This window comes from Pyrenophora tritici-repentis, chromosome 2 (genome assembly GCF_003171515.1).
Source record: "Pyrenophora tritici-repentis strain M4 chromosome 2, whole genome shotgun sequence".
Taxonomy (NCBI): domain Eukaryota; kingdom Fungi; phylum Ascomycota; class Dothideomycetes; order Pleosporales; family Pleosporaceae; genus Pyrenophora; species Pyrenophora tritici-repentis.
Window position 1 is genome coordinate 3,523,528 of NC_089391.1, and position 17,145 is coordinate 3,540,672.

General features: G+C 48.3%; 8 protein-coding genes across 8 annotated transcripts; 7 read left to right on the top strand and 1 right to left on the bottom strand.

The window, feature by feature from the left end:
• Positions 1-2,741: 2,741 nt before the first annotated feature.
• PtrM4_067890 (uncharacterized protein) lies at positions 2,742-3,344 on the top strand (the record flags this gene model as incomplete). Its single annotated transcript, XM_066105801.1, has 1 exon — positions 2,742-3,344. One exon carries the CDS (start codon positions 2,742-2,744, stop codon positions 3,342-3,344), a length of 603 nt encoding a protein of 200 aa, XP_065964428.1.
• An 834-nt stretch (positions 3,345-4,178) lies between these two features.
• On the top strand, positions 4,179-7,283 carry PtrM4_067900 (uncharacterized protein; the record flags this gene model as incomplete). Its single annotated transcript, XM_066105802.1, has 1 exon — positions 4,179-7,283. The coding sequence occupies one exon, from the start codon at positions 4,179-4,181 to the stop codon at positions 7,281-7,283; it is 3,105 nt and encodes a 1,034-aa protein (XP_065964429.1).
• Positions 7,284-7,372: 89 nt separating this feature from the next.
• PtrM4_067910 (uncharacterized protein) lies at positions 7,373-8,836 on the top strand (the record flags this gene model as incomplete). The annotated part of the gene is made up of 1 exon (XM_066105803.1): positions 7,373-8,836. One exon carries the CDS (start codon positions 7,373-7,375, stop codon positions 8,834-8,836), a length of 1,464 nt encoding a protein of 487 aa, XP_065964430.1.
• Positions 8,837-9,552: 716 nt separating this feature from the next.
• On the top strand, positions 9,553-10,320 carry PtrM4_067920 (uncharacterized protein; the record flags this gene model as incomplete). Its single annotated transcript, XM_001933466.2, has 1 exon — positions 9,553-10,320. The coding sequence occupies one exon, from the start codon at positions 9,553-9,555 to the stop codon at positions 10,318-10,320; it is 768 nt and encodes a 255-aa protein (XP_001933501.2).
• Positions 10,321-10,976: 656 nt separating this feature from the next.
• Positions 10,977-11,330, top strand: PtrM4_067930 (uncharacterized protein; the record flags this gene model as incomplete). Its single annotated transcript, XM_066105804.1, has 1 exon — positions 10,977-11,330. One exon carries the CDS (start codon positions 10,977-10,979, stop codon positions 11,328-11,330), a length of 354 nt encoding a protein of 117 aa, XP_065964431.1.
• A 543-nt stretch (positions 11,331-11,873) lies between these two features.
• Positions 11,874-12,983, top strand: PtrM4_067940 (uncharacterized protein; the record flags this gene model as incomplete). The annotated part of the gene is made up of 3 exons (XM_066105805.1): positions 11,874-12,081; positions 12,463-12,608; positions 12,669-12,983. The coding sequence occupies 3 exons, from the start codon at positions 11,874-11,876 to the stop codon at positions 12,981-12,983; spliced, it is 669 nt and encodes a 222-aa protein (XP_065964432.1).
• Positions 12,984-14,139: 1,156 nt separating this feature from the next.
• PtrM4_067950 (uncharacterized protein) lies at positions 14,140-15,033 on the bottom strand (the record flags this gene model as incomplete). Its single annotated transcript, XM_001933468.2, has 3 exons — positions 14,140-14,681; positions 14,743-14,770; positions 14,830-15,033. 3 exons carry the CDS (start codon positions 15,031-15,033, stop codon positions 14,140-14,142), a joined length of 774 nt encoding a protein of 257 aa, XP_001933503.1.
• A 917-nt stretch (positions 15,034-15,950) lies between these two features.
• Positions 15,951-16,601, top strand: PtrM4_067960 (uncharacterized protein; the record flags this gene model as incomplete). Its single annotated transcript, XM_001933469.2, has 3 exons — positions 15,951-16,065; positions 16,128-16,463; positions 16,516-16,601. The coding sequence occupies 3 exons, from the start codon at positions 15,951-15,953 to the stop codon at positions 16,599-16,601; spliced, it is 537 nt and encodes a 178-aa protein (XP_001933504.1).
• Positions 16,602-17,145: the final 544 nt, after the last annotated feature.

Sequence of the window (17,145 nt, forward strand, 5' to 3'; positions counted from 1 at the left end):
GCATAGATAACTCCGCCTTGCTGATATAGGCAATCTAGGGAACGCGCGGGGTAAAGAATCTATCTCTTCTTAACCTAACTGTCTGTGACTGCCGTGCAATCACTGATCAGTGTTGGAAGGCCTTGTACGATCGTACGGTGAATAACAGTAGCTAAGGTAATCTTGTGTATTGGTATTCTGGTGTATGATGATTCTACGAATGTGGGGGCTACGAAGGTATACATAGCGTTGGGTCCGAGTTGGGCCGAAGTAGGATCGAGGCGGTACATTGGGCCTTATTAGGCGACACACCGTGTGTATGCCGACACTTTGCTTCTTTGCGTTTATTTAACGAAATCCTTTGGAAAGAAGATAAAAATCGATCGAGAAATCGGGTGGGGGTAGGTGGGTAGCGTTCGAGAGAGTAAAAAAACTTCGAGCACCGTCAAACGGTAGGTTTTCGAGTTTAAGGAATTGAAAGTAGCTGTCGAACTGTAGCTACTAGTTTAAAAAGAAGGTCTCGAAAGGTTACTATCGATAGGCAGGCAATTCGAGTTGTTTTCGGAAGAATCGATGGTTACCGTCGGTAGGTAGGTATTCGAATCGTTGTCAAAAGGTTGGTTGAAAAGGGATAGAGCAACCATTGCTCTCTTCGACTCGCGCGTCGGAATTGGGTATAACTCGCCCAAGGTATCTTCGAGACGCTCCCAGCTTCTCCGGACGATAGTCCATTTTTCTTCGGACTTAATACCCTTCGCGGTAGCCAGGGCGACGGCCCAGTGTCTTCAGGACTTAATACCCTTCGCGGCAGCCAGGGCGACGACCCAGTGTCTTAGAATATAGAAGGCGACGACCTCCTGGGTTGTTCTGGCGTAGACACGCATATACCAGCTTGCTGCCCATATCGAAGAAACGACACTCCGGACACTCACAATGCACACGCAAGCGCGTAAGCCGGGCTCATAACCTGTTGAGAAAGAATGACTCTCTCAGTCATGGCATGTAAGTGTGTCAATTGCTAACTATACAAAGCTCGGCTAATATAGAGCGGTGTGGGTCATGTGACTTAGCGTCCTCGTGACAGGTGACCGGAATATTCTCAACATCAATTTTACATCGCACGGTCTTCATGTGCCAAAGGAACCACAGGCGCACTTACCTAGCGATGGAGTCCTGACAGCAAACGCTGATTTAGGAATTGATCACACATGCCCAGATTCTCATCAACCCAGATTTTCCTTGTCGCCAACACCATCGTGTTTCATAGACTTGAGAAAGAGACGTGGGTATCTAAATTCGGGATGGCATGTAAGCACTAACGTTGGTGATCTTGTCCAAGTGCATCCACGGCTTGGTATGAGGTCGTGTTAAGATGCTCACTGCGCTAGTCTTTTGGGTCACTTCCAAGTTGGGCACGGAACTGCCGCAAGCGCGACTAACCTAGAAAGACAACTGCCCCTATGAACACGACAGAAATCTGTGTATGACTTGGAACTAGACTTTGCAGCATTTTCTACACCTATGCATTATCTAGAATCTTCTTTTTTAGTTACAGTACGTCACAATATAGCATACGGGCAAGACGTTACCTACTGTAAGTACCGAGGTACCTGTTAGAGTTTGCTACCTGCCGCAGTTTGCTACCTACCACAATTTCCTACTTGCCGTAGTTTGCTACCTACACATGTGCTTAAATACCAGCACGCCGATTCCTCTGCGTGTCAAGGATCAGAAACGGAGGGTTGTATTGAGAGCAGTTTTCAATTTGTATTGTGGTATACACTACTATGGTATCGTCGGTGACGTCAAGAGATGAAGTGGGCTACCCCCGGAGCTCACTATACTCATGGTCCAACAGACATCGATGCAATAGCTTTCTGTACGATTCTAGGCCTTGTATCTCATTCTTAGACTTTTGACTCTCTCTAACACGTAACGAGCTAGGCCGCGTACGGAGCGCAGTACCCGACATTCTAGGAATATGACGAGTATTGACTGGCATCATCCCGATTTATGATTCGCTGGAGGTGCTGGAGGCGCCACAGAGAGCTTTAGGCCAACATATGTCTGCTATTATATAATTCCTAGTGGGGATCAACCTATGCAGTGGTGAGGTAGAGAGACTTCTACCGCCACTGGTCACCCGGGCAACCTCTGTGTTTCCTTTCACTCAGGCCTTGCCACTAGCTCCTAGGCAGCCGTGTGCTCAGACCCCATTTGTCTTTACTGACTCATACAACTGCCCCTCACACCTATATAATTTCTTCCCATCGAGCAGTGGTTCGCTCTCCACCACACCCATTACCTTTTTGATACACGAAACAGCTGGCGATCGCAACACTGACTTGTAAGTTAAATTTTTCATCTCGATTAACCTGGGGGCTTTTAACCCACCATATGATCGCTCAAACTGGACCTTTGAGCAGGTAGACTGACTATATGTGGCAAGTACTCTGACTACGCGCACAACGGGGCGCTACGAAACGATCAAGGCGCATACAAACGTGGCCATTTCCTGGATAGTGGAGACGGCTTGCGCCCACGGAAATGGTGTGCGCGCTTTTGATGATACACAAGACCAGGGAGCCACATCCACCAGTGTAGGTAGCACGGTCCCAAAACCCGGCCGCCTCAAAGGAAAGGCCCGCAAAGAAGCGAAGCAAAATGCTCAGAAATCGGCCGGAACGACAACATACAGGGTCTCTACTGAGGAGATATTACGTCAGGGTCAATACCTGCAGGATCTTGGCGTGACCATCGTCATGTTGAGTAATGTGTGGTGTTCATTCAGAGAAGCTGTTCGGGGCCGTCAGAAATACGCCGACAAATTCGCACAGGAGCAACCGGAACACCAAGGCAACGCCGGACACGTATACTTTCTCGATGTGCTACGTCGAGTTACAGAAATGCTGTCAGAGGTCATTCAAGTTCAAAGGATCTCTTCTAGTCAAAATGAAACACAAGAAAACAGCTCTAGATTCTCCAACTTGTTTGAAGCCCTGAGCATTGACGAAGTCGATGAACCGATCGAGAGCCAACCTCATGATGACCCGGTCACTGATGACTCGGCTCTTAAGGAATCGAATAAGCCTTCGACGACACGTTATGAGCCAGCCATTGATGTATCAGAGGAGCTCAACCTCCGTTGGTATTGCTTTCGCGATGAAGTAATTTCTATAACTGGGTGGGTATCCCAGATGTGGGCAGGCTATACGAAATCCGGCAATATCAAGGACCTATGGCTTGTCACACTGCTATCCGACCTAGCCATTGAAATGATCTTCAAACTATATGAAGAGCTACCCGAGAAGTTAAAAACGGATGAAGAATCGACCAAAGTGGTGAACTTATTGTTTGAGAATTGAGACATCCCTTGTCTCGCCACGGGAGCATTCAATAACACCAAAGTGAAGACGTTGGACTGGCCAATATCTATCAGGTACTTTACTAAGCGACACCCCAATTTTGAATATCCCGGCATAGAACGCCTTGAGGGTTTGAATACCACAATAATTCAGTACGTCAGCGAACTTTCAGTGGAGCTGCGGGCTCGTCGCGACAAGTGGGAAACGGGTAGTTTCCATTCCATCAGCAAGGCTAGTCTCGACCAGATCTCACGGTCGATCAGTGCCAACCTAGGGGCCAGTGGCTTTCAATTTCCGCGCGCTATTGCGAGTCACATGTTGTTAAATATTATCAACGCATGTAGTTCGAATATTGAAGTACCTTTTCATTGGGCTAAAAAGCTTGCAGAATTCCGCACTAGACAGTTGGAGCTTTTCGGGGTTGACAGGTGTGAACGGTCTGTAGGTACTGTATTCCAGCTACCTAATCCAGATGCTATTTACAGTCGAGATGAAGAGAAGAAGAGGAAAGTGGGCGGCCATCTCGCTTTGTTTGGGTTGGCGCACGGCGCACGGGCTGCTGGGGGAAGGAGTGATAGAAGGAAGGAAGCGTGTTGCACGCTAGCAGGGCTATCCCTACACTCTCTCATTCCTCACATATATATAGCTTCCCTCGTTCATAGCTATACAATCAACTCAGTCCTTCATCTCTTCTTCCATATCACATACGTGAGAGTTATGAGCCCGGATTTGCCTACTGCAATCTTTTAACCACTGAAGTTCACTCAACTGCCATCTCTTTGGCATCTATCTCCCGACAACCTATCCCAACTTTGCGATACTCTGCTATCTAGAATGGCATCAGTTGAAACCCAGAGGTCTACTAAGACCGTTGTCATCCTGACAAAACCAGAGGACTGGTCCCTTTGGCTCTTTCAACACAAGGATAAGGCAGTGTCACATGGAGTATGGGAGTACTGTAATCCAGCAGTCTCTACACCACCCACTCTTACGCCAAAACCTGAACGCCCTATACTCCCAGATGGAGACCTTACGGCCGAAGTTCTTCAAGTACAGCGAATGAAGCTCAGCGAGTGGGAATGGAAGTACAAGGAGTGGCACCAGAAAGACAAAGCTCTCAAGGAGATCTGCACTGACGTGGCATCAACAATCTCCACTTCTTTGATTCCTCTCATCCAGAATGACGCAACTGCACACGCACGACTAGCCAAGCTCAGAGCCCACATAGCCCCATCCGACCCTACCCGAAGAAGAGAGCTTAGGGTGAAATACGACGCTCTACGATCACCTAAACCGCGCAACACAAGCGTGGACAAATGGCTAGACGAATGGATACGCGTCACTGACCTCATGGCTATGCTTGACATGCCTGAGATGAAAGGAGGACAAGTTCAAGAAGAATTCCTTGTCACAGCCAACAAGCTACATGAGACCTGGGCTACAGCTGAGCTCCGCAAGCTTTTGGATCTACAGGAAAACCCAGCGGTAAAAGACTTAGATCTACCGACAATCAATACCCTAGTTGCTAGCTTCCGTCAATTTCTCCGCATTATAAAACCCCAAGGATCGACCTTTGGAACATTCGGCGCCTCTCTCGGCATCGCTGACAGCAGCGGGTCTACCAAGGCCAATACTACCGAAGAAGGACCTAGCCAGAATCAGAAACCTCAAGCGAAGCATAATCATCCACCAGGCAAATGCATCTGTTTAGAAGAACATTGGTATTCAAACTGTCCCTACATCAATCCTGCAGTTCGCCGAGCAGGATGGACACTAGACCCAGAGATTGAAGCCAAGTTTAAAAAGGCTAAGAAGAATCCAAGAATTGCCAAGCAGCTTCAGAGAGCTGCGGAAAGGCAAAACGCGAAGGCTACATCCGAACCAACCACAACGCCTATTGCCTTTGATGCCCAAGCCCATGGCGATCATCAACCCCACAGCATGGCTTGTTCTTTTCAGGCCTTCTCTACCAATCATGTATCCAACCCACCTTACATCAACCGATGGATCATGGATCCTGGATCAAATGTTCACGTCATCAACTCCAAATCATGGAGATGGACCCACACTCGGTACAGTACAGCTGACGAAGCTTTGTACGCTGGCTCACAGTCAGTCTCTATCAGCGAATGGGGAAATGTTATCATTCCAGTCAGGACACCAAATGGTATACAGGACATCCAGCTTACCCACGTTGCCCTAGTGGAGGGTTTCTTTGCCAACATCCTCAGCCTCTCACGCTGCAAGGACATGAAGATTCACTTTGATTCTGGAAAGAATCACCTATACCAAGCGACTCCAAACAACGTTGTTACTCTCCTAGACTACCACGCAGGTCACTGGCTCATAGACGCGGATGATGGGAAACGTCCAAACGCCAACTCACTGCAATCCATGGCTGCATTTAGGCCATCACATGATCCAAAGCCTCATCTTAAGGCTACTGCTACTGAAGCACATCACATCTGGGCCCACCCAGGGCCAGATACCATCCGCCATCTTGAAGCAGCTGTTCGAGGCTTCAAACTCCAAGGCAGTGATCCTCCACAATCCTGGAAGGAATGCGAAGACTGCATTCTTACAAAGATGAACAAACAGATCTCACGGCGTACACCAGACACGGTCTCTACTCGGCCATTCGAACGCATCGCTATTGACCTGGTATACCTAGTCCCTCAAGGAGAAGAATGCTACAACGGCGACAAATACGCTCTACACGCTGTCTGCCAATTCTCTAAGTGGCATGAGATCTCTTGCCTTCCAAATCGACTTAAAACCACTCTTATTCCCGCTGTCTTCAATCTCATTGAGAAGATCCAGCGACAGCTTGGCTACAAGTACGTTGTCATCATCATTAGATCTGACAACGAGAAAGGACTTGGTCGCGACTTTGCTGCAGCGTGCAAGAGCATTGGAATCAAGATTGAAACAACGGCTGAGAACACTGATGAGCAAAAAGGTCTCCAAGAGGCAGCAGGCAGGACTATTATGCAGCGCACTCGCGCTCTGCGCATTTCATCAGGACTGCCAAAAGACCTCACTAATGAGCTCGCTGTCGCAGCAGTACAGCTGCTCAACACTACACCAGTCCATTCACTTGGATGGAAGACACCTCATGAAGTTGTTTTCAATACAAAGCCCTCGGTAGCTCACTACTCACCTATTGGGTGCAGAGCCTATGTCTATCGCAGAGACATCAAAGCTGCTGACAAGACTGAGCCACGAGCTCACATCGGATACCTCGTTGGATACGACTCATCAAACATCTACAGAGTCTGGATACCGACACTCGACCGCGTAATTAGGACTAGAGACGTTATCTTTAAGTGGCAATTCTCTTATAAGGACGATAAACTCAACAACATCACTACAAACAAGATCACTGAACAAGAGGTAGAGACTCTAGATCTCGAACAACCTCATTTCACTGCTACTGCTAAAGATCTCTACACCACTGAGCAACTGGACCAGCATCTTGAAGAAATAGAGATTTCCGCCGCATATTCGGACAGAAGCCCAATGGACTTAACTAAAGGAACCATGAGTCCTTCACGCTCACCATCACCAACCAACTCAACAATAGCTGTCCTACAGCGCCCAACTCCATCAATGGAATCTCGCCATGCATACGACATACCTGGCTATCTCCCAGATCGGCACAACAACAATGCACCACAAGCTTTGCATCCAGACATTGGAGATCACAATGTAATTACTGGAAGCAGACGCAGCCGCGCTAAGAAGGGACAAGACAGAGTTTCATCAAACTTCTTTACCTACTATGGAACCTTTGCAACTTCCCTTCACCCAACACTCTATGAGAAGATTACAGCCATTACTCCAAAGACTAGGCTTCATCGAGATCAGATGCCTGAACCACCTAAGCGGTTCAAAGACGTCGTTTCTCATCCCAGGCCGATTTGTACTGGAACGCCATGAAAAAGGAGATAGACGACTGTTGGAAGAAAGGTTGCTTCGAGAACACCAAAGTAACTCCATTCACTGCTGATGCAGAGACTCTGCCCCTCATGTGGGTATACACTAACAAGTTTGACGAAGATGGCTACTTCTTGAAAGCTAAAGCGCGACTTGTGGTCAGAGGTGATCTCCAAACACAATGGGGTGACACCTACGCTGCTACACTAGCAGCTAAAACCTTTCGAGCTCTCATCGCAATGTCAACTAAGTTTGGACTACTTATGTTCCAATACGATGCCATGAACGCATTTCTCAATGCTCGGGTACCTAGGAAACTGTACTGCAACACACCTGAAGGCTTCACAACTCAATTTGGAGCTCTGCTTCTCCTCCGCCGAGCCTTATATGGCCTAAAGGAAGCACCTCTACTATGGTACCAGGACCTGGCCAACACACTCCAAGATCTTGGCCTCAAACAAATCCCAAATACGCCATGTCTCTTTGCCAACAACAGTCTTATTGTCTTCTTCTATGTTGATGATATAGTTGTCCTAGTACATCCATCGAAGCTGGACATCCACAAGGAATTCCAGGACAAGCTCTTCAAGAAGTATGAGCTTAGATCGATGGGTCAACTCAACTGGTTCCTCGGTATACGCGTAGTTCGCGATATCTCTCAACAATCAACTTGGCTGATTCAAGACGCCTTTATTGATAAGGTAGCACATAAGTACAACTTGATGGAAGGAGCAACTACCTTACCTGATTTTCCAATGGCTGAAACCAACCTTGAGCCAAACACTGTGGTAGACAAAGCACTAAAGAAAAGATACCAGCAATTAGTTGGCTCCTTAGCCTACATCTCAGTGTTCACAAGACCTGATATCTCACTCACCCACTCAATTCTCTCCCGGTATCTCAACAATCCTGGAGAACAACACCTACGCGCTGCAATTCATGCCTGGCGCTTCTTGGTCAAGACACGCAATTTCGCCTTAAAAGCCTCAGCACTCACTCCTGACAACACTGGTTACTCAATCCCCGGGACTGCTTTTAACCCTGAGCCTATCTTCTTTGGAGCTGCAGACGCTTCATTTGCAGACGATCTGTCTACTAGACGTAGCTCAGATGGCTATCTATTCAAGCTCTTTGGAATGCCAATTGACTGGAAAGCTACGAAACAACGGTCTGTTACAAAGTCAACTACAGAAGCCGAACTCTACGCTCTCAGCCGTGCTGCGTCAGAGTTCATTTGGTGGAACAATCTCTTTGATCAGCTTAATTTCAAAACAGACATCACCCCAGTCATCTATTGTGATAACAAGCAGACAGTGGGAATTGTGACAAAGGCCACAGAAAGACTTCAAACCAAGCTCAAACACGTCGATATTCACCAACTCTGGCTACGTCAAGCAGTTGAGAGAGGAGAGGTGAATGTACAATGGATTTCTACTGCCCAAATGCCTGCAGACGGTCTTACAAAGGCACTGCCAAAGCAAAAGCACGTTAACTTCACACGTCAACTAGGACTTGAGGATATCACTAAACGTCTCCTCAGTCTTCACAACAACTAAAACTCCTGAACTACCCAGCAATACAGCGGGCTGGTTCTAATACATGGACTTTATTCACTCCTTTTCACCTTTAAACTGGAGACAGCTACCTTAGTCTCTACACTACAGCCTTACGCTTCACTACAGTCTGGGGGGGTGTGTTGCACGCTAGCAGGGCTATCCCTACACTCTCTCATTCCTCACATATATATAGCTTCCCTCGTTCATAGCTATACAATCAACTCAGTCCTTCATCTCTTCTTCCATATCACATACGTGAGAAAGCGACTAGGCCAGCGGCCTATTCATGTGACCTAGGGCTCAGCCCGTTACAACAGGGTGATATATCCTCCACCTACAATTATCTTGGCCAAGGAATACGATGCTCTGGTCTCATGGACACGGAATTGGCCTGGTCAGGCGACGAGATACGCAGCAATTCGAAACATCGACTCGATTCATCCTCTCGCTGGATACCATCGCGACATGTGGAAGCATTTCGACATGCCCATCGCTGTTAAGGAGAATGTCTGTGAACAGTATTCTCATCTTCCCGACCACGAAGGAGATCAACAAGCGCGTTTGAAGTACAGCGAAAACTTCATCATGCCACTAGAAGATCCCAACTTCTTGCGCAAGAAAAACCCGCTTGTGCCCGGAAACTAGCTCTTGATCTGTGTTTCCGACATCTCGAAATAGGCTACCATTTTGCAACGTACAACTGTTAGTTGTTTGCAATGTGCCACCTCTACGACGCCCTTCGACAGCTTGGTTACCTAGATACTGCGTGGGTGCAACTCGACAAAGTGATGAGCTTGCACATCAGCTCACTGTTTCTCGGCCAAGTTCGAACAGAAAGTCCGCGATCAATGGCAAACCGCGCTTTTCTCGACTGTGGGGCACCTCCTGAGCTTTTTCGATCGTCTGGTTCCAATAGGAACCGTCGTGAAAAGAATTTCGAGAAGCTTTTGGTAAAGAGTACGAACAAGTCGGGTGCTTTTGATTGGTCGCCGATGATGGCCATCGTCGCAGACCACCTTCATGACCGAGAGCCGCTGCGACGCACGTTGTTTCGCTTGGATGAAGAAATGGTGGCACAAGAGTCCAAAGCAACTGGACGCTCAAACACAAAGTCTTTCCTTGAAAACAGTGATCCCATCGCCTTTCTCGAACGTCTGCGCGATCAAGTCAAGCATTTCAACCTTCACTTTGCAGCAGACTACTATGGGCCGGTCCGCACTTGCGGCGGGCTATTTGAGACCATGGTACCAGACGATGAACAGCAAAAGGGACATTCGGTGCAGAACCCGGCCACTGCAGACCTATGCGCAGTCTTGTCAATATTGGGGGAACTTGCGGTATTGAGCGAGAGGGCTCGTCCAGGTACGCCTGCTGAGAAGTCGCCTGTTGCTACGCATATCGCCGGCGTTCTGAAGAACTACATCCAAGGCGGTATGAGTGTTGCTGAGCTACATTCTAAGTTCAAATACAGAGAATCCGAGTAGACATGTCAGAATGGTCGCTTTCGAACGACTGCAAGCAGGGAAAGCTACTTCCTGACTTCGCGATCGGAGGATCAATAAAAACTGTGTGTCGGAAACGTTAATTTGCATGTATTGGTTTGTATATTGGTTAGAGGCGGATTGAATGAGGCAATGTTCAAGGATATAATATGAAGATAGTATGATAGTTTAGGTTAGATGGATATTTTTACAGAATAAGACACTTATATACAGACTTGTCATTAAGCAAACGCGTTTGAATAGTTTGTTTGATTTGCTTGACTATAAGCAAATTAAACAAACCAAACGCTGCCTATAGAAATATACAAACAAATCAAACGTACGATCGAAATTTGTTTAGTTTGTTTGACTGTTTGACTAATATTACATAGCGAGCTGTTCTATAGATGATGTCCTAAGGTGTTTTAAGATCGACTTTAATGATGTTTTTGAGATAGCGGAGGTAGCAATTTCGCGATAGTTTTCTTGTGTTGCATCTAGCTTAGTCATTATATAACTACACGAGCGTCGCTAGCCGTCGATGACCGCTATCTTATATCCTATCTCCCATCTTCTATATCGCTGTTAGCCATCTTTTGCAGCTACACTACCCTCTCTACAGCACGTTTTAGTGTTTCTCGTTGCCTAACACGCCGAAAATGCCGCTTCGTAACCTAAAACGCGCCGCCGAGGGCACCCCCAGCCCCCACGGCCCCCACAAGCGCGCCAAAACAGCTAAAGGCAGTGCATCGCAGCCTATCCTGATGGACGATTCGCAGCCTGAGCTGTCTATCCGCACCTCGCCACGTAAAGCCCTAGCTGCTGCAGCAAGCCAGGCTACCGAAGACGCGCCGTTCGAGTCGCAGTTGCGCGACGCTATACTAGAAGCTACTATACAACCGCCGGCCGAGGGTAGTAGGGCTGCTACGGAGGCTACAAGTGAGGCTATCGAAGGTGGGGATAATACTGGCTTTGATGACGAGTTTACGGACAACTTTGACGGCATTAATTAGAAGCGTTTACCGCGTTTTACGAAGCTGCTGCGTACGTTAAAGCGCAACAAAAGTTGGGTATATTAGTACGGTTACCGCGTTGCCTCTCTCCGTAAGCCTTATCGTACGTTCTTTGTTTGCAAATACTGCTATTATCGTAAGATCTTTTGCGCCTATCTAGAGGTTACAAAGTCGACCAGTAACGCTATCAACTACCTCGCGCAGAAGCTACTTAGCCACGGCTACGATCGCAAGGGCAAACTAGATTCGATTACACTACCGCGAGGCCAAACGACGCTTAAGATAATAACCAAGGGCGGTGTCGATGTACCTTAAGGCGTCGCTAACAAGCTCGGAAACTTTGACGTACAGCGCTTTCGATACGCCGCTGTTACGTGGCTTGTCGATAATAACTACCCTCTCCGCGAGTTCGAAACGCCTGCGTTTAGGCAGATAATAGAGTTTGCTAACCTAGAGGCAGCTAACGCGCTATAGGTAAGTCATAACAGTGTAGCTAGCTTCGTGATAAGGCTGTATCGCTATATAGAGCCGCAGGTTGTTCAGATGCTCTCGTCGGCTATTAGTAAAATCTATATAAGCTTCGATGGCTGGACGACAAAAGGCGGCAAGCGCGGCTTCTTTGGAGTTGTTGCTCATTTTGCTGACGCCGACGGCACTATCAGGGACCTACCTATCGCGCTGCCTCAGCTTACGGGCGCCCACACGGGCGAGAGGATAGCTGAAGTTGTCGGCAATATAATCGATGTCTTCGGTATAACACGTAGCTAGCTTAGGTACTTTGTGCTCGACAACGCGTACGCTAACGACACCGCCGTCACCAAACTCGCCCAACGCTTTGAATTTACAGCAAGCCATCACCGCCTCCGCTGCGGCCCTCACACACTTAACTTAGTCGGACAGATGATTATCTTCGGCTTTGATAAGGACGCGTACGATAATAATTAGGACGAGCACAAAACAGAGGCAGCCTACCTACAAGAATAGCGGCAGCAAGGTCCGCTTAGTGTACTAATCGATATCATCAACTACATCTAAACACCGCAACAACATGATCTTTTTGCTAATTGCCAGCGCCGTGTTAACGCTAAGGCTCCCGACTAAAAGCAGGAAATACTCGAGCTAGTAAAGCCAGTCGTCACGCGCTGGAACAGCTTTCACGACACCTTTGTACGCGCCGCAAAACTCCATAACGCCGTTGATGAGTACGCCCAAAGCCACATCGAAAGGACGGTGGGCGCCGACGCGTACGCGCGTAGCCGTAACAATAAGCTCACTAAAGTACCAGCTTAGATGAGATCTAATAGGCTTACGGCTGACGATTAGGCGGTAATAACCTAGTATATATCAGTGTTAGAGCCGCTAAAGGAGGCGACAAAACGGCTTAAAGCTCGCGGTAAAGCTGGCCGTTTCGGCGCGATATACGAGGTTATACCTGTCTTCGAAGCTATACTTGCCGTGTACGAGCAGCTACTTAAAAACCACGAAAGCGTCGACTATAATGCCAATAGCGCGCTAGAAGATCACCTTCCTATTAACCTACGCGCAGCTTGGGCAAAGCTTAACGCGTATTACACTAAGCTCGACGAATCACCCGCATACTTTGCCGCTACCTGCCTCCACCTATACTACAAGAACTACTGTGAGAACAGCTAGCGCGACAAACCGAGCTAGCTTAAGGCAAACAACGCTAGGTTGAAACAACTTTGGGCGTTCTATAAGCCGCAAATACAGCGCCAAAGTCGCCCACTAGTGCAGCTCTTAAGCGGTATTAACGACGCCATTAACGCGCTCGTTAATGCGGAGCCTTATAGCATTGTTGAGGTGACAGAGATAGATAAGCTGGAGCGTTGGCGACGGTTTGAACTCCGCTGGACGCAGGAGCAGTTCGAACAAGGTAGTAATCCTGTTAGCTATTAGATAAGCCTACGCCTAAAGTATCCTAACCTAGCGCGTATGGCGATCGATATATTAACAATACTAGCCTTAAGTTATGAGTGCGAGCGGCTGTTTAGCGAGCTCGGTGATTTATTAGAGCCAAGGCGACGCAAAATTAGGTTACAACTGCTTGCAGCAATACAGTGTATACGAAGCTGGCGCGACGCTGGCTTTAAGCCTCCATCTGATTACAACTTAGGTGTTACGGATCCATAGACTCGCTCGGCCCATGGCCCCCATATCGATAAGATCCTTATCTTATCGGACTAGCGCCTTGGCGCCCACAGCATAAGTTCGGGCTCACAACGTAGATAGCTCGATAGCTTGTATCTTGTCAAATCCAATCTTTCTTGATCGATCCCTCACATTAGGCGATGTAACTGACGCTGAGGTAGCTGCAATATACGAAATATGCAAGTAGGACAGCGAAGCTTAGTAATATATACGATATACGATTAGATCAGCACCTAAACAGTATCAAATCTATTAAACTTTTAAACAAACGGCCTCCTAAAACACTATCAAACTAAACAACTTAAATACAATCTTAAGTTTTGTACAAACAAATCAAATCAGCGTCCAAAGTTTGTTTGATTTGCTTAATGACAAGTCTGCTTATATACATTTGAAGTCGCCTTTGTCAAGTGATTTAGTCATGTGACCGCATCTGCGTGATGGAATGTTAGCAACTTGTAATGTTATTCGCGCAAGAATCACCTATCGTCAATAGTCTCGCTCGACACATGTATTAAGATAATTCATCCAAGACTAATCCATGATGAGAATTTCAAGCCCATGCTCTTCTTCATCGTTACGTATATATACATGTACCTTTCCTACTACTACTACAACATCTCGCTCGTTCCAAAAGATCCTACACACCGCGCTTTTCTAGTTCGTGCAAAACAGGAGCATTGTTTCCCTCAAGCTCCGCAGGTGGCTCTTCCCTTGGAACGAACACACTATTTCTACCCATTTCTTGTGGCTTAGCCTCGGCCGTATATATTTCCGGTTTGATGTCTTGCGGCGGCAACTCATTGATGTTGTTTCCGGGAGCTTCAGGTGGCTGGGGTACAGTAGGAGGCTGTTCAAGTGCCTTTTTCTTGTTGCGACGATGACGATGAACAAAGAATAAAGCGAGGCCGATGAGAGCGAGACCACCTACGCCGCCAACAACTCCGCCAACTATGGCTCCAGTGTGGTTTTTGCTGGGGGTGTTGGCGGTGCTTGAGGATGTCGATGGGTTGGAGGTGGGACGTGTGGGGTTTCCGGAGATGCTTGACGATTGAGGCGGTGTGCATGCATCGATACTGTAGTAAACCCATGAGGAGTTATAGCACGTAGCTAGCTGTGCGAACTGGAGGGCGGTGGAGGAACAAGGCACGAACTCCTCAGCATCGGTGCCATAGATAGTAGCTGGAGACAGGTCAGTGGATAGGACTCTTTCCTTGTTTCTCGAAATCAATCGTCTGCTCACCACTGCAGCCCGAGTCAAGGCCCACAACCTAAGGCACGTTAGTGTCTGTCTCACGTGCAGTCTTCTCGTTGGCGTCATCGTCCATACCTGAAAACTTCCAAATTTTCCATTGTCAGCCAATCTTAGGCATGTGCCATTTGGGTATCCGTTTTCTGCTTGTATGCTCTGGAACGAGTTCTTGCACTGATCGTCCGTGAACGTGGCAATGGTTGAGCCAGAGACACGATGAAGTATTGCAGTTGCGAAGATAAGGCTGAAAGCCATCGATACACGAAACCCGAGTTCAACCATTATAGCGTCGAGTGGGTGAGACTTGCTGCTATGTTAGGGCCGCTCCGCGAGAATGAGCTTGAGAAGCGCAAGAGTGGCAGACACAAAAGGTGGGCTGAAGCTTTCTTCTCGTAAATGCGGCTCAAGCGAATGACTAAAGAAGCTTATTGCATCGTCACAAGGCTGTCACGCGATAAGAAGTGATGGATTGCTTGCCATGCAAAATTTCAGCTTGGTCTCTTCACCGCGTTGATCGCCTACCGTGGGCAAGAGCTGCACTGACTCGCATATGCACACTCGGTTTGAGCGAGCGGGGAAGTTGAGATCCGCCAATCCAAACATTTCCTTGCAAATCTTCGCTGCTTCCGGTGCTTCTTAATACGCTCTGTGGTGCATGAGGGCATGCGGCTTCAAGCCATGGGGCCACAAACAAATTGGTGGTTCTAGCGGCCGTCCCAATACAAGACTTGCCCGCGATCTAGTGCGAACAGATCCGGCAGGCTTCCTCCGAGGAGGGAAATTCTAAAATAGTGATTCCTCTAGGGTGTCTTCGTAAGCAAATCTTGCATTGCAACAGGATGGAAATCCTGGACAGTGCGGGATGCTTGCAGTGGAACACGAACTACTAAGCGATCTCGGCCACCGACGAACCACTGACCTCCAGAATCCCACTTGTGGCTTGCGTTTTCTGGAGTCATTGGCCCTCATTATTTCGTCTGGCCTGCCAGAAATGGAACTGTGCCAAAAATGCGACTTCTTGGACGTCGTCGGTGGAGTGGATGGAGGCTGAGGCTGTACATACAGCCTCGTCAAGAAGTCTACACCGACATGGCTGGCAACAAGTATATAATGTCTCTCGCCGGCGTGAATGAATTCGGCACACTCCAACAAGCACAACAAAGCAACCAAAGCAACAACACTACAGCACAATAATCAATATGCGCGCCTCAATCATCATCGCACTTTCTTCCCTCAGCCTCACCGTCCTCGGCTGCACCAAAGTGACCAAGGTTACCCACACCTTTTACGGTTACCCAGATAACGATCCGGCTGGTGAGTCGGCATGCAACCTCACTATCAAACCTCGTGTATAACCGCTGCTAACGATTCGTCAGGCCCAGCAACCGCTTACGACTGTGGCCGCGGCTTCAAAGCTGGTGGCACGGGCACCTACACCGATCCCTTGACCTTTGCCTCTGCGCCTGGCGAGTTCACAAAGTGTGAAGTCATCTACGACCCCTACACGCGCAAGTACCTTCGATTTGAAGACTACTGCGCTCAGTGCACTACCGACTGGAGCGCCAGTCCGCGCATCAACCACATCGATGTGTGGACCGGTAGCCCAACTGTGAACGGAGGACAGGAACAGATCCAGTGTGAGAACGATCTCACCCCCGGCGACAGGACCCAGACCATCGTACGACAGCCGTCCGCCAATCTTCCCGTTGACTGTAAGTGCTCTGCATGACGCTCGAACAAGGAAGATATGCTGACATAGATTAGCGACCAAACTTTACGTCAAGGGTGCCAGCCCGGCATGCAGGACCAGCCACGTGTATCAGAGCTACAACATTGGCGATTACTGCTAGACGGCAGCAGGGTAGATATGCGGGAATATGGCAGGGTGCAAGGCTTGTCTTGTGATCGTGTAAACTTCACAGTCGTTTCCGTTTGATAGTCGCTGTATATAGAAGTGTCCAAAAATCAAATATCCATCAAACTTAGTCACTGAACTTGCGATTGCTGTGATTTTCTTCATTGACAACTGGAAATAAGCTTCATGAGTGTGAGATCCAGACTGGGCGGCGGGCCGGGGCCGAGCTGTCAAACGAACGCAGCCAGCCTATCGGGCCGTTTACCCTTCCGGGCCCTAGACCCACAATCAGTCAGCAAACAGCCCCCACGATGGCTCCCGTGTCGATGCGAAATATGCAGGTGTGGCGGTGTGGCTGGTACAAGGCTCGGTCTTCGTTACCGGTAGGGTGCTGAGGTCCGAGATCTCCCGTGCGCCTGAAAGCAATCCTCATTTCCACATGTTGATGATCGGAGAAAACCCCCAGCCAATGCTTGAGAAACTGAGCTGTACTCGCCTGGGAACTGACAGTACATGCTCTTTGATGGGTGTCTCCATCG